This window comes from Amaranthus tricolor, chromosome 3, assembly GCF_026212465.1.
Source record: "Amaranthus tricolor cultivar Red isolate AtriRed21 chromosome 3, ASM2621246v1, whole genome shotgun sequence".
Taxonomy (NCBI): domain Eukaryota; kingdom Viridiplantae; phylum Streptophyta; class Magnoliopsida; order Caryophyllales; family Amaranthaceae; genus Amaranthus; species Amaranthus tricolor.
In genome coordinates, this window is record NC_080049.1 from 16,461,375 (window position 1) to 16,478,671 (window position 17,297).

General features: G+C 30.6%; 2 protein-coding genes across 2 annotated transcripts; one reads left to right on the top strand and one right to left on the bottom strand.

Annotated features, from left to right (window-relative positions):
• Positions 1-5,781: 5,781 nt before the first annotated feature.
• Positions 5,782-13,347, bottom strand: LOC130807800 (autophagy-related protein 101). The gene is made up of 8 exons (XM_057673142.1): positions 13,252-13,347; positions 12,821-12,909; positions 12,660-12,696; positions 10,573-10,658; positions 10,273-10,368; positions 9,356-9,515; positions 9,115-9,277; positions 5,782-8,985 (listed from the first exon to the last, which is right to left on the bottom strand). The coding sequence occupies exons 2-8, from the start codon at positions 12,851-12,853 to the stop codon at positions 8,910-8,912; spliced, it is 651 nt and encodes a 216-aa protein (XP_057529125.1). The 5' UTR covers positions 12,854-12,909; positions 13,252-13,347; the 3' UTR covers positions 5,782-8,909.
• A 1,633-nt stretch (positions 13,348-14,980) lies between these two features.
• Positions 14,981-17,063, top strand: LOC130808391 (uncharacterized). Its single transcript, XM_057673867.1, has 6 exons — positions 14,981-15,343; positions 15,398-15,502; positions 15,616-15,682; positions 15,910-16,078; positions 16,127-16,451; positions 16,752-17,063. Exons 1-6 carry the CDS (start codon positions 14,981-14,983, stop codon positions 17,061-17,063), a joined length of 1,341 nt encoding a protein of 446 aa, XP_057529850.1.
• The last annotated feature ends 234 nt before the right edge of the window (positions 17,064-17,297 follow it).

Sequence of the window (17,297 nt, forward strand, 5' to 3'; positions counted from 1 at the left end):
ATATATATATATATATATATATATATATATATATATATATATATATATATATATATATATATATATATATATATATATATATATATGTATATATATATATATATATATATATATATATATATATGTATATATATATATATGTATATATATGTATATATATATATATATATATATATATATATATATATATATATATATATATATATATATATATATATATATATTTATATATATACGTATATATATATATATATATATATATATATATATATATATATATATATATATATATATATATATATATATATATATACATATATATATATATATATATATATATATATATATATATATATATATATATATATATATATATATATATATATATATATATATATATATATATCTATCTATATATATATATATATCTATATATATATATATATATATATATATATATATATATATATATATATATATATATATATATATATATATATATATATGTATATATATATATATATGTATATATATATATATATATATATATATATATATATATATATATATATATATATATATATATATAATATATATATATATATATATATATATATATATATATATATATATATATATATATATATATATATATATATATATATATATATATATATATATATATATATAATATATATATATATATATATTTATATATATATACATATATGTATATATACATATATATATATATATATATATATATATATATATATATATATATATATATATATATATATATATATATATATATATATATATATATATATATATATACATATATATACACATATATATACATATATATACACACACATATATATATATATATATATATATATATATATATATATATATATATATATATATATATATATATATATATATATATATATATATATATATATATATATATATATATATATATATATATATATATATATATATATATACACACATATATATATATATATACACATTTATATACATATATATACACATATATATATATATATATATATATATATATATATATATATATATATATATATATATATATATATATATATATATATATATATATATATATATATATATATATATATATATATATATATGTATATATATTAGTTGGTAATTATTGGTGATAATTGGTGATTATATATATATTTGCAATATTGTTTATTACATTGTACATTATCATTGAATAATTTGTAAAACGAAAAAAATCAAAAAAAAAAATTCTATATGTTGTGATTCCATAAAAACCGAAGTATATAGCGTACCTTTGTGCTGCTGTTTTATACCGCAGCATTTAAAATAGGTCATATGCTGATAATCACTAATGTTTGGGGTCAAAACCGCAGCATATTCTTGCCAAAAAATCGCAGCAAATGATGTTTTTTTTCCACTAGGGCATCCATTCGATTCAAAGTTCTTACAAGTACAATCAACATATATAGTATCAATGTTTTTAGTGTATTGAACTTCATGCATGTTAATATCAGTATATCCATCAAACTAGATTAAGAATCAATTTTAGATTAAAATTGAAGTTGTTAATATTGAAAAAAGTATATTTAAGCAATAAAGTATAAGTATTGACAGATATTTTTTAAAGTAATAATAAAATTGAATATTATAATAAATGAATTGAATAAGTTAACATTTATATTTTTTATAAAAACATACATTTACATCTTTTTATCTCCCATGTCGACAACATGTTCAATTGAAGATGAGATAGCCATCTTGAATAGTTCAAAGTCTTTGAATAATGTTGTTGTGTATGCCTCTGACGCATGTCGTAATAAACCAGTACTTCTAAATGTAGACGTTGGGGTTGTTGTTGCGCAGTAAAACTCTAATGCTATCTCCCTTTCTCTCCATCATTGAATAGTTTTTTGAAATATTTTGAAGAATTGATATAGGCTAGTGCTTTTCGTTGCTTCAAATCCAATTGGATTGTTTGTGGATTCACTTCGTTGCGAAAATAATATTCCAGCTGAAAAGAAATCTTTGGTTAATGTAGTGCGCCATTTGTCCCTTAGGTTGTACAGTCTGTCAAACCATCTATAGTAAGCTTGATTCCTTTTTAGTTTGAATTTATCAACATATTTTCCCAACATTCATGTTATTTAGTTGGATTACTACACGTTATTAAGCATTTGTAAAAAGCATCTATGATGTTTGCATTTGACTTCAATGCTCCATAGTGTGAAACTGTATTTTTCAATATGTTCCATAAGCATAGCCTATGCCTTGAGAAAGGATAGACCTACAATAGATATTGAACTGTAAGTGTCAAAAGGTATACTGAAATTGCTAACATTTAAGTTGAATATTGTAAGACAATAATTATGTGTAAATATACCTCTTCTAATGCTCTTGCAATTGTTGCGTCTTAGTCTGTGAAAATTGATACATGATTTTTTCCTTCCATTGTTTCTTTAAATTGCTCAAGGACCCAAACAAATGATTCAACTTTCTCATCTGCTATGAACGCACATCCAAAGATTGTAAAGTTCCAATGGTTATTTATTCCAACCAGTGGTGCACATATCAAGTTGTATTTGTTTGTACAATATGTTGTATCAAAAATGACAACATCCCCATGAATTCTGAAATCTTCCTTCATTAAAGAATCGCACCAAGAGCCACAAGCTTTGCATCATCATCAAGTTTCATATTCCAAAAGAAACCATTGTCTTTCTGTGCCAACATAATCAATTGCCTGATCACAGTTTGAGCATCCTCACCCTCAATTTCCTTTATTCTCAATCTGTTCACATATTTAGATGGTCTCTTAAAGTATGTGCTACACACTCAGTCCCTCCAGCATGCTTCGCCAAATATATGTACGTCGTAGTAGGCCTTACTTGTGCATCTTCAAAACCTTCAATGGTTTCCATTGTTTACTTTAAAGTTGTTGTCCTCTCAAATCTTTGCAAGTATTGCGATTTTACTCTCGCTAACATATGGTTATGTGATACAACATGTTGTTTATTAAAGATGTCTCCACTGTATACATCTAGTTTAATCCTGATGTGTGCATCACATCCACATCTTTTAGTTGGTACTAGCTTTCTTTTGGCATTTTGTCGTTCATTTTCTTAGATTTTTGTCTCTGTAGTTCTTTGTTTAGAACAAACGAAGTATCGTTCATGTATAACACCATCCATTTTCCTTATTGTAGATTTCCGAACACTAAACCCTGTTGCTTTAGCATGATTATTATACAATAATTCAAGGTCCTCCAAACTGCTTGCTCTCATGCCCTCCAATGAACCTCTTATGTCAAACTCCCTCTTTTCAGTCAAAGGTTCAGTTTGGAAGCATTCTATTGCACTTGTTGTAACTAAAATTTACACAATTACTGAACTAATTGAATGCCTTATATTGACAATTGATGTTTTGTAATGTAACTCAATTGTTTGCTATAACATTAAATTATCAATATAAAAATAGATCTTCGCACTGAATGGAGACATTGTATAACATCGATGTAAAATTGAATAATTTAGAAGTACAATTGAGATATATAAGATATCAATGTAATACGTTAGTTTTTAAACTAAGACATTTAAATTGGCATTTATAATCTATGAACGTATATTGAATAATGGAGAATTCATTGAACACTCCATGCTTAAAATTAAATAATTTAGAAGTACAATTGATACATATAAAATATCAATTTAATATGTTAGTCTTTAAACTGAGATATTTAAATTGACATTTGTAATCTATGAATCTATATTGAATAACAGAGAATTCATTAAACGCTTTATGATTTAAATTGAACACTTTAATAACAGAATTAATCATACATGTATCAATCATATTAATCTCAACATTCTCTTCTTCGTTTTCATATAAAATTTGTAAACAACAGATTATCAATTATATATCTTTGAATACTATCAATTTACATATGATTTTCGTAGTATTACCTTCAATTTTTTCTACATATCTTCGTGATGTATGTAATGTCATTTCCATATCGAATTCATTCATTAAATCTTCCATTACAGACATGTTTGATGTTTTCTGAAGTTAAAATGTTGATTTTCTTTGATTATTGTTGAAGAATTTCAGAAATTTTCGAAAGAATTGAAGAGAAAATCCATTTTGATTTGTTTCCTAAATTGCGTTTGTGTTTTGGCGATTTTGAAAATGGGTTTCCTTGATTACCATTGTTTAAATTTGGCAACTTTTATAGTTTTCAGTTTTCCTTTTTTTTTAATCGGTAATTAAAGATGGGCTGGAATGTGTGGGCTGGTCTTAATATGAGACGGTCTCGGTCAAGACCGGCTATATAATCATTATTAGTAAGTTTTCATTCATCTTGAACTTTTCCTCTCTTACACCAATGTTTGTGGTATTGGTAATACATTCTCTTTAGTTTATAAATGTTTGTAACTTATTTTGAAATTACTAGTGTTAAGTATAAAACTTTTAGATCTTTATGATGAAGTTATAACTATTTTTACCTTTTCATAGTTCATTTTGATTGAAATAAAGATTAGCTTGCACTACCTTTTTACCTTTTGGGTTTATTTTATCTTAATAATAAAAATTAAATTTACCTTAAAGTTTATACGAAAATTTACTTTTAAAATTTTCACTTTTGGATGTTTCTCTTTTAAAAATTTCACTTTTTAATTTTCTTTTAAAGAACTTCATGGTTTTCTTTACTTGTTGAAGCCAATTTTGTCATTAAAAAAATATCATGTGTCTTCTTGTTATTCAAGATGTTATTATAATAAAAAAAATTAAAAAAAAACAAATAACTGAGGAAAAAGGAGATCAACAAACCCTACCCCTCCCCCCTCCCCCATCCCCCTTTTCCACCTTTCCTACTAGCTAATATAAAGTCCCACACCTTAGCGTCACTTTCCTCCATTCCAAGGCCAGCAAACCCCCTATATCAATAAACAAACACACTTAAACCTAAATGATAAAAAGAAACGTGATGTTTAGGGGAAGGGAGGTGATTGTTCGAGGTGGCACTAACAAGGAGAACAGGAGGTTCTGGGAGTGGGGAAGAGTATAGTTGTGGTGTTCGATGGGTGAAAGAAGGCAGGTGAGTTGTATTTTTATCTATGTTTTCTTTATTTTTTTATTTTTAACTTGTCAAAAATAATAATAAAAAGGAAAAAAAATCGAAAAAAGATTATTTTATCAGGTTTTGAATATTTAGACCTAATTAAAAGGTATGATTTTTAAAAGGAGTCATCCAAAAGTGAGATTTTTAAAAGTAAACTATTCTAGTTTTAATAGAAATGTAATAAAATATATTATTCATTATTAAAAAATTATATAATTTTAGTATAGGTATTTGCATCACATACAATTATTGGTCAACAATTTCGCCCAAAGCCCCAACATGGACAACACAAGCTCGAATTAAGATAATTACGTTCTTTTAATTTTACACAAAAACTTGGGAGAGACGCTTTCATATTGAAACTGTCCATATGGACCGGCGCAAAAGCGAAAAATGGAAAAATAAAAATGGACATTATTCCAGAAATTAAAGAATAAAAATTCAATTTTGACCTTAAAGATATTAATTCTGAACTTAAAGGTATCAATTTTAACTTAAAGCAAACCTTAAATAGATCAATTAAAATACAAATTTCAATTTTGACCTAAAAGTGATGAATTTAGGCGTTAAACTAATCAATTTCTACCCAAACATGTGTTTTTGTTTTTTTGACAATTTCAGAACGGAGGTAATAAAATGAAACTATTCTATGCTTAAATTTCAAACAACAAATGAATGGTCAATAACACTGTTAATAATAGGGATAAAACATTGCACATTATAAGTATTCTTATTCGATGTAACATAATAGTTCTTATGGAACCATAAGAGTACTTGTACTTTTTAGTCATCGATCGATTATAGTGGAACTGCTCTTCCCCCAACAGATCTGTTCATAATGGATTTGGAAATAAAGTTGTTGGTGTAGTGTTTGCTTACCCTCGATGTGAAGGCGGAGGAATTGTTGATCTCGAATTATGTTTGTCAACTAATTCATTAATACTCCTAGAAATGATCAAGATTTTATGGCTGCTTTGTTATAAAAAATTTCAATTTTAATCCAAAAATGATCATTTAAAATCTTAAAATAATAAATTATGATCAATTATAACTTATAAAAAATAATTAATTTTGACCTTAAAAATATCAATAGGTAAAAGGTTAAGGACCATCCTAGTATCCTGCACAAGGCAGGTTAGGGGTGGGGTTTTTTCTTTTTCTAGAAATAGGCAGGTTACTGATATCCTCTTAGTTTACCTTTTAGTGTCCTTAACCTCTTACTTTTATCATTTCCTTTATATTAGTTCTTTGTTTTCTTTTTGTAGTGGTTCTATTTTTTTTTATAGGCCTTTAAGTTATCTTTCACGTGTAATCACATCTCTTTATCTTCCTTGAGCCAGGGGGCTCCTTTGGCCGCGCTCTCTTTCATGGGTATGAGTTGCCGCCGTCTTTCTCTCCCCAGACCCTGACCTTATTTTTCTATGAGCTGGATATACTGGGTAGGATGATGATGACGATGATGACCATACCAGTACCCTTAAAGAGAGAGTAAAGAGGGGATGTGCGCAAAGAGAAACCCCCAGGTCATACCTTTGCGTCCAGTAGAGATCGATTCCCAAATATTTTGCTCTATATGCAAATACTCTATCACAGAGGGAATAAAGATATCAACAACTTGAATAGATCAACTACTGAACAAATATTAACAAAACTATGATTGACCTATCCATCTCAAGCTATCGTTCCCAAAAGCGGCCGTGAATTTTATTAGAATTTTATTGAGTTTTGTCCTCTTCATTCAGTACCACTACAAATAAAACTTTCATTAATTGAAAAACGAAAGTCTCAAAGAGGTTCAACAATGAAAAACAAATGAAAAATATAATGCAAAAGATGAACACAAAATGTTTATGCGGTATCTTGAATACCTCCTCCTCACATATAGTTTATTATAATGAATTCAACAATTACAAGTATAATAAACCTCCCTTATCTTGAGAACAATCTCTCAAGACCACAAATACTAAAGCAAAGTAAGAACACTCTCAAGTTTCTAACAATGCACTAGCCTTCTCAACAATATGTGTGTTTTGTGGTGAATGTTACTATGAGTGATGAATCCTCACCATAAACTCACATGTAACATCCCAATTAACAATCTAATTAACCATGACAATAAACAATAGAGTAATGCACCAAATTATTGCATAGTCATTATAAATTCTGACCAAAAACAGGATCCAAGGTAGTCTGCTGGACTTCCGCTCGACCGAGCCACTACCTCGCTCGGTCGAGTAAGCTTCCAGTGAAGCTACTGACTTGTTCTGGACACTTTGCTCGACAGAGCCAACACCGCTCGACCGGTCGAGCAAGACTTTACTCGATCGAGCGGTTGATCGAGCCACTCACAGTCTGCTTCTTTATTTGTTGCTTTGAGCAAGCAACTCTTATGAATCGTTCCAAACGTTAAATCACCCATATTCAACACATCTTTATCGACCCTCTCTAAAGTACAAGACAAAGCATGTTCGATTATATGTTTAAAGTTAACGTCATCATTAAGATTATTGGTACTTGCTTTAACAAATCAATAAAACTCAATGTCAGTTTGTTATAAATTAGAATTTGTGTTTTTTCAATATTTCTTCCTTAACCCTTTCATAATTAGGAGTGAGTAAAATTCACCCTCGCTTGATCCGAAATTTATCTAATCTAATCTGTTAATTTGGAGAACATGAAATTTCACACTTCTTGTTTCCCACGCCATCAATCATCATTCATCTTCTAGCCATTCATCTTCCATAACAACCATCCATTTTCCATCCATTCACCACCATTAAACCATCAAAAAAATATATTTTTGCTTAATTCCATACGTCAATCCCATTAATCCACCATTAAATCTTCAATCTTCCATCACCAAATCCATTCACAATCAGTTAAATTTCTGATTATGTCACATCAAAACCATAAGTCATTTCTTCCCAAGTATCACCCCACCTTGAATCTCCACCAAATTATATCTTAATATCAATTTCTAAATATTCTGGCTTAATATCAATGAACTAAATATTCTAGCTTTTCTCAATTCAGAATTTTAATAAATTCGAATTTTCTTTAAATATTTACGTTGCCTAAAATCTCCAAATTATTTATCTGAGTGAAACTTTGAAGATGGTTAGGATTCGTCATCCCCGTGCAAAAATTATCTTCTTTTTTTCTTTTCATCTCTTCTATTTTACGACAAAAATGCCTAGTGTTAATCCCAACTCTTCTATCTTAATTAGGAATAATTCAATCTGAATTATATCTTATCTTCATTCATCCAAATAAAACCCTCTAACCTAAATTCATCCCTTAATCCAATTGTTAACCTAAAAGATTCCGCCTTCTAAGTCAAACAATCTCAAATCTTGAGCCATACATACTAGCACACTTGGTAAAAATCACGAAAGCGCCAAAACTTTAGCATACGATAGGCTGGTACAATTCCGAATCAAACAAATTTTATTATAATGGTTTTTAACATGAAAAAAATAGTATGTAGGAATTTGAGCAACCTAAATAAGTTGTGGACGCAACAAGGGCGCCTATGCAAGCAACATCAAGGTTACGAGATGAATTTCAAAATTTATTTATTATAAATGTATGCAAATAGGTAAAAAGATCTTTTTGGAAGAACTGAAGACCTACATACTGTACATAAGTGATGAGATTGAACATAAATGCTAATGTTTTCTTGGGATCACTAAACTACTATAGATAAATTAGTTAGATGAGCCAATTTACCATCGGACACTCAGCTAAGCATGGTTGGGTGGCCTGTTTGCAGCATCCTTTTGATCATATCCATCCCGAACGTAGTGTCTGATGAACTGAATGAGACAGAATTATATCACATTACTAAAAACATTGCAGAAAGAGCTAGCGGGTGAGCTATTCTAGTTCAAGCAGAACAAAAAGAATATAAAGCAAAAAAATTCTCATTCTAAAAGATGCCATACCTTGGGATAGTAATCTCATAAGGGAATGAGATGCCTTCACGACTAGGAATGGGTGGAATGTGATCCTTTTTCTCATTCACGAATTTAATTATTTGAAAAAGAACCTCTCGAAGTGATCCCTCGATTGCAGCTCTACGGACACTTCTCTCCTCCGATGCACCCTCTAAAACCAGTCATGAAAGGTTCAAGTTAGAGCAAGTGATGAGGTGCATAGTACAATCATATGAGCATGTGACAGTACCTGAATCTACAACTTTGGAGACATGAGATTTGCTGGAGATTGGTTTATAATGTTGTACGACATTCAAATTGATATACCACTGTTCCCAATACAGGCGTTCAACTTTGTTTGAGAACCAAATTGCTTTATTGCTCTTTACTTCATAGAAGGATAGGCATATCTGTGCAATAACATCAAAACAATTATTTAGACAAAAATCTATGTTGTACGTCTAATACATATACTCCCTTTGTCCCATTTAAAAAGTTATATTTTCCATTTGTAGAAATCCCAAAATAATAGCTATGTTTCTAATTGTATAGTATTAAAACATCTAATATGTTGATACATTTACACACATGGCAAAGAACATAACATAAATGGCATAATCTAATTTTAGTCATTTTCAAGGAGTCACTTTATATGGAAGGGATAGAGTAGAAGTATGGATACATTATGAAATAGTACTAGTATATTTCTAAAATAATGATGATAAATCAGCTCCCACGACGAGAGAGAATTTTCTCAAATATAACTGTTAATAGAACTAGCAATGAGATAACCACACAACCAAAGCCGATTCCTTACAATGAAATTGACTTCAACCTCCACCAAATCAATCTTTCTATACAAAAAAGAACTAGACTAACGACAAATTTTCACAGGCTACAAAGACATAATCCCGATTCCTGCACGATGAGACCAATGCTACATTTTACAAAATTATACGCAAATCAATTTCCATGGGATAAAAAGGTTTTATGTTTTAACATTAGACAGGATTGATAAAACCGTCATATGCCCACAAAAGTTTTACCCCATGGATAAGGATTTAACAATGTAAGATACCTTAAATAATAACAAATCATAACAAAACACTTTATATACAAGGAATAGAAATGACCAGTTCAAAATAACACCCATGAGATGGTGGTCACCTGACTTTTCTTATTAGGGTGCTTCTCTACCCAACAAATGAATTGATCAATCTTTTCGTCTATCTTCTTTTCTAGTTCCAAATCAACACATTGAACCTGCAAAAGAAAAAATCTCGAAAATTAACTTGTTGGGAAATTTTGAGAACGGTAGCAAAGTGGTCATAAAAAGAAACTATAGCATGAATATTCAAAGACAACATATAAACATAGCAATAAAATAACTGAACTCAAAAGTTAAGCCAATCAAATTTAAATTAGAAAAATACCATCAAAAATGAAAAAGTAGTTCATGAAACTTACATATGTGATATCAAAAAGTTCCAAATCAACATCTTTTGGTCGCACTAGGCCTAGAGCCCTATGAAACATAATTGTATGTAGTATACCTGCAAAGGTGTTGAAAATAAAACTAGCTTAGTGAAATGCACTTCATAAATTTTACATATATACAAAAATATAAATCTAAAAACATCATTAGAAAACAACTAACTTCTAGTATGAGACTTGGTGATTAAGCGGTCAGGTTGGGTGTGGGACGGGTCGGTAAAACGTATTGCGGGCGCACGGTGGGTTAGGTCATAAGTGTCACAGGGCAGGTTGTGAGTCAAATATTTTTAAAGCGCGTCGTTCATCTGCCATCATTGTAGTTCTAATTTTACGGGATTGATTGATGTTATAACATTATAATACTATTGTTTTACATTTTATTCAAATATGACGAGTTTGCCTTTCATTGTAGCATTTTCAAAACTTTTGTACCTCCAAGTCTTCCCAACTAATTCAACTTGTTTGCCCACTTACTTGAAACCTCAACTTGTTCATTTTAGCTACATTGTTTGTAGATGCTCTTTTGCCTCTAAGCGTGACCTTTCCCACCTAGTTAACTAATTATTATGTTTCGGCCTATTACAACTTAAAGTAACAAACTAAAATAATAAACTATTACAACCTGATCTAGGACAGAAATAAAGCATATTAAACATCCAATTTAACCAAGGGTAATCAAATTACAATCCAATTAAAATATCACTAAAAGGTCTTTGAATTAAAGGACATCATCATCATCATCATACCCAATGTCCTACTCAGAAGCAAGGTCTGAAAGTAAAGGACAACTAAAACTAAATATTAAAGTCTAATTAAAGCAAGGACATAAACTTGTTTTGTTGTTGATAATTGTAAAGAATGAACTAGCGTTGAAAATAAATTTGAATCATGGTTTGATAAAATCCAAAAAAAAGTTGCCGTCGTATTTTAATAACACAGTCCAATTAATTAACATCCAACAAAATTCCAATTACAATGGAAAATATTAAAAGATGTAACAAGCAATATTCATTAAAGCATGTTTAGCTAGGTTTAAAACCAGCTAATATTACTAGTCTAATCTCCTTCAAGTCAATCAAATGAAAATGGTTTTTCATTCTTCTACTGGAAAGGTTTTAGAATTAGGAATAAAAATTCAAATTTGCTTTATCATTTACAAATTTATTTATAGATATTGGATAATGAAATATGAATTCTTAAACTACATCTTATTGTTGTTGGTTGCTTTATTGCTAACTTATGTAATTGATATTATTGGATTTGTTTTGAATATAATGACCCAAAATAGTGATTAATTGATATGGGATTATTGATATTAGTGAAGGTAATTTAGGCCAGAAATAACCCATTCTAATTTCGATTTGAAATTTTCAATAAAGAAAAAAATGAAGCTGTAAATGTCCATTATTTCGAAAGAAAGGACCAAAGATTTATAGTTCTTTAGTTTTAGCTTATGAAAGGCTAAAGTAAAATGACTCATTAAATAAGTGCACTTCTTATTTATGTAAAGGTGCACATGATGTTTGCTATCAAAAGTCAATTGGAAAAAATCTTTTTGTTAGTTTTATCATTAATGAAGTTAAGGCTGCGCTTATCCGACCCTCTCAAACTTCACCCTAAGCAGGAGCCATTTAATAAAATTAGAGTAATGAAATATTATTGTGAAAAAAATGAAGCTGAATAAGAAGTTTGACAGTAAAATTTCAATACAAATACTGCAATTAGAACTTAGATTGTCATCATATATACAGAATAAGACACTAATTCTTCAAGAATTACAAAGAACAGAGTAATTCAAACTAGAAAATTTTCCAGTAGGACAAAGTATCAAGGACTCTATATATGATCCAGCTAAATCTCCCATAGACCCATATTTAAGTCAACAATAAAAAAAGTGGTTGTCATATCAACAAACATCAAAAATTAATTGAAGTAACATTAACCGCATAATGGATTGGAAGAATAATTCATGTAAAACAGTGTCAAAATCTTAATCCCAATTATATGAAGATAAATTATGAATCATTAATTTTAAAATCAAGATAAAATGGCAAACTTACATCTCAAAACTTCCCCGATCTCAAACTGTTCCACTTCCTGAGAATTTTCATGAAACAAATAAAATAAAAAAATTGTTCAGCTAAAGAGCTGGTTATCAATTCCATATCAAATTCAGAAGATGAAGAAAATTAACGATAAATTTTTAGTTTTCGATGCTAACCAGTTCTTTCAGTTGGCAAACTTCGCAATTCATTTGCACCTTTTGATTGAATTGAGAATTGAACTGATTAAATGTCTCCTTTACGAACCCTAAACGATAATTGAACCGCCACAATCACAATTGAAAATCAATAATTATTAATAAAAACTCCTTTACGAACCCTTAATTCGATAATTGAACTGCCACAATCACAATTAACAATCAACGACTCTAATTAAATCTGAAGTTCGCAATTTGGAAACCAATTCCACAAAATCATACACATTAGCAAAGTTCTAATACCACAGATCGTAAACCCTGATTCACATTTAGATGAGAAACAAACTAAAATTCATACAAAATCGTAAAACCTGAGAGGGGGTTGATTAAAAAAAATAAATACCAAATTGAAATTGAATATTAAAAGCCTAACAATTAAACAATTTACTGACCTTTTTCGTTAGTCTTCCGCTTCTTCACCAATGTAGAGCAAGTCTGCAGAGGAAGGATTACAAAGGGACGAATCAAAAAATACAACGGCGTACAAACTAAATAAACTCAACTGAAACTGGAATCTCGGAACGCTAAGTTGAGAATTTCAGGACAGAAATCACGTTTGAGTATAGGAGACGGGGCTAATTATTAATTATTAATTATTAATTATTAATTATTAATTAACTAAATATTTAGATTAAAGTACTTCAATACGTATAAATGCTAAAATTAGTATTTAAAATATTATAACACTTTTATGATTTAAAAAGTTGTCTATAAAGGACTATGTCTGAAGATCAATTTATCCATACGTATTAAATACATATAAAGTTAATATAGAGATATAAATTTTATATTTAATATGCGGATGTGCTTGCAAGAGAATGACGTATGTGTTTGGTCTAATTAGATTAGATTAGATAGACTTAAATGTATAATTCTAAAGAGTCACATAAAATAGATAATATAATATAATTAATGGACAAATAAACCCCTAAACACCCAAGGATCAAAGGTAAAGTCTCAAAAACAAGTCTCACACAAACACCCAAAACAGAATTATATAAATGCAACCCTAAGAATCTCAATTGAGCAATTAAGAACACAAACAAAAGCAACACCAAGATTTAAGTGGTTCACCCTAATTGTACGTTCAGTGTCCTAGCCTAGATGTCTTATTGCTCCTTCAATGGTTCTCCAATTGATACAATCTTGATGATGATTACAATTGAGGATGAATAGAATAGGGAGTAGAGAGAGAATTATGTAGAGCGAGAATGAGGTTAAGAAAGCATTTAACCTAATCTATGTGTTTAGCCCTATTTATAATACATAGGGACTAAACACTAACATATGATCCTAAGAAAAATCAAGAAAACCGAAAATAGAACAAACAAAGCCTGTTGGCACATAAAGCCGAGTCAACCTCCCTTTGGCCAAGGGGAAAGCCGACTCGGCTTTCTCTCCTGTCTCCAAATGAGACTTGTTCCTTTAGAGCCATATATCCTTATGTCCAAAATTACCAATTTACCCCTCCTTTAAACATAACATATAAACCATGATTAAGAACTTCAAGTCACACTAATCACCATAATTAATAATTAATTTTAATAATATTAAAGTAAATTCTCAATTATCCTTAATAGTCAATATTTACATTTATTTGAAAAAGTGTTTTTTGATACAGTTTTCAGCTTTTGTTATACATAGGTCAGATAGTTAGTATTTCCTTTGTTACATTATACTTGCTACTGATAGTGATATTTCTCCACTGAACATGTCACCATCAGTAGCAAGTATTTCAGAACGGAGGAAGAAATGACAAATTGACTAAGGAAAAAATAAAAAGAAAAAAGATGTAACTTTTTACTTTTGTGTTTAATTATGTTTTCTTGGTCCTATCATACTATTGATCTACACAATTCGTACTGAAGACTCTATCCTTTTTAATGACGAAATTAAACCATATATTAAATAAAAGTTAAAGTAATATTTTTCAAATTAATTGTGTTGATCTCATTAAAATAATATATTCTATTATTTATGATAAGTGTTTCGGTTTAAACTTAGTTATAATTTGTTTTAACTGGGGGAAAGGATTATTCTATTGTAAGTCTAAGAGAAACGTTCACGTGACGAAGTACAGGGTAGCCCCATCCAATTTTTTGAAGTTTAATGTGATTGAAGATGGTCAAAATTCAAAAACATATTGAAAGTGATCGTTATAACAACTTGGAACATATGTACAAGCGAGCGTCTCAAATAAGGAATATCTTGAGGAAGGAGAAGGAAAGAGAGAAAAGTAATATCCCCGAGAAGAGAAAAGAAGGTATTGGTCAGGCATCAGGGACTCCAGCAGGTTTTTATCAAAAGAAAGCCAGAAATTTTAGCAATTTTCAAGAAGGTGGGTCTGGGGCAAATGCGAGCTTTAGGGGAGAAGCTAAGCCAGCAAAGCCATTACTGGATCAGATGGCAATGAGAGGAATTACTTCTGTAGGAGATGCAAGAAAAACCATCCGGGAAAAGATTGTGACGGAAATCTGGTTGAGTGTAATTTTTGTCACAAAAGAGGACATTGAGTGTATGAATGCTACATAAAGAAAGGGGGTAGAAGTCAACAGCCGGGTGGGCAGCACAGGAAATAGAATTCAAACAACGCCGGCAGTCAAGTCAACCGATAGTACGGGAATGAAAATCGTGGCAATGCTGGTCAGAGGTTTCAGCGACCTTTTAATGGGGGGCAAGGCCGGATAGATGGGAATCGGGTTGAAGAGTCAGAAATGCATCGTGGGGGCAATCAAGTGCGATGAATCAATGCACAGCTGGCTAATGGAATAGTATCTGCGGTCAGTGCAAGGGAAACTAAGCAGGCGACGGATGTGGTTACAGGTACGTTCGCCATTCATTCTATAGCTGTGAATGTATTATTTGATTCGGGAGCTACATGTTCTTTTCTTGCAAAGAGTAAAGTAGAAGAATTGAATTTAGGGACTTTCGAAAAATTTTCTTATACGGTGGCTGTCCCATCGGGAAAATTATACAGTTGTGATAGACTGAATAAGGATGTACCCTTAAAGATAGAAAAAGTTGTCTTTCCTAGTGACTTTATATATTAGATATGGAAGGCTTAGAGGTAATTTTGGAGATGGATTGGTTAGGAAGATATAAAGCCATTATTGAATGTAAAGAGCAGAAAGTATTGTTGGAAGGACCACGAGGGGAAAACGTTAGATATAGGAAGTTTTCCAAGGGGCCCAAAACAAATTTGGTGTCGACCTTAGATTTGTAAAGACTCGTGAGGCAAGGACACCCTTTGTACTTATGTCATATCAGCCAAGAGGGAAAGAAGGAGGAGGATCCCAAGGATATTGCTGTAGTGAATGAATTTTTGGAAGTTTTTTATGACGAGATTCCCGGTATGCCACCTCAACGGGAGATTGACTTCACGATAGACTTGGTACCTGGGACGGGACCGATTTCTAAGGCCCCTTATCGTATGGCTCCGAAGAAGATGGAGAAATTAAAGTCTCAGCTTGAAGAATTGTTGGATAAGGGTTATGTTCGACCCAGTGTTTCACCTTGGGGCGCTCCAGTTTTGTTTTTGAGGAAGAAAGATGGTAGTTTGAGATTATGCATTGACTACAGAGAGTTAAACAAGGTAACTGTTAAGAATAAATACCCGTTAGCCCCGATAGATGACTTATTTGATCAATTGAGAGGAGCCGGGATCTTTTCAAAAATTGACTTAAGATCGGGTTATCATCAGCTCAGAATAGCTGAAGGGGATATACATAAAACTACTTTTAGAACACGTTATGGACATTATGAGTTCACCGTGATGCCTTTTGGGTTGACAAATGCTCCAGCTGCGTTCATGTGTTTAATGAACCAAGTGTTTAGTGCGTACTTGGATAAGTTCGTGGTTGTCTTTGTTGATGACATATTAGTATATTCGAAGGACCGGGATGAACACGAGGAACATCTATGTTTGCAAACTCTGCGAGAAAACACGTTGTACGCAAAATTGTCAAAGTGTGAGTTTTGGTTGGAAAAGGTATCATTTTTGGGTCATTTTGTTTCTAAAGAGGGTATTTCGGTGGATCCAGCGAAAGTAGAGGTAGTTCAAAGCTGGTCGTCACCAAAGAATGTCACCAAAGTACGAAGTTTCTTAGGCTTGGCTGGGTATTACCGTCGTTTTGTCAAAGATTTCTCACGAATTGCTCCGCCTATGACTTCGTTGATGAAGAAAGAAGAAGTTCGAGTAGACTAATGAGTGTGAACAGGCCTTCATGACTTTGAAGGAAAGATTAACTACGGCCCCTGTTCTTACTTTACCTGACCCAAAGTTGGATTATACTGTTTACAGTGACGCATCGAAGAAAGGATTGGGTTGTGTATTGATGCAGGACCGTAAGGTGATTGCTTATGCATCACGACAACTGAAAGTACATGAAGTTAATTATCCTACCCATGATCTGGAGTTAGCTGCTATAGTTTTTGCTCT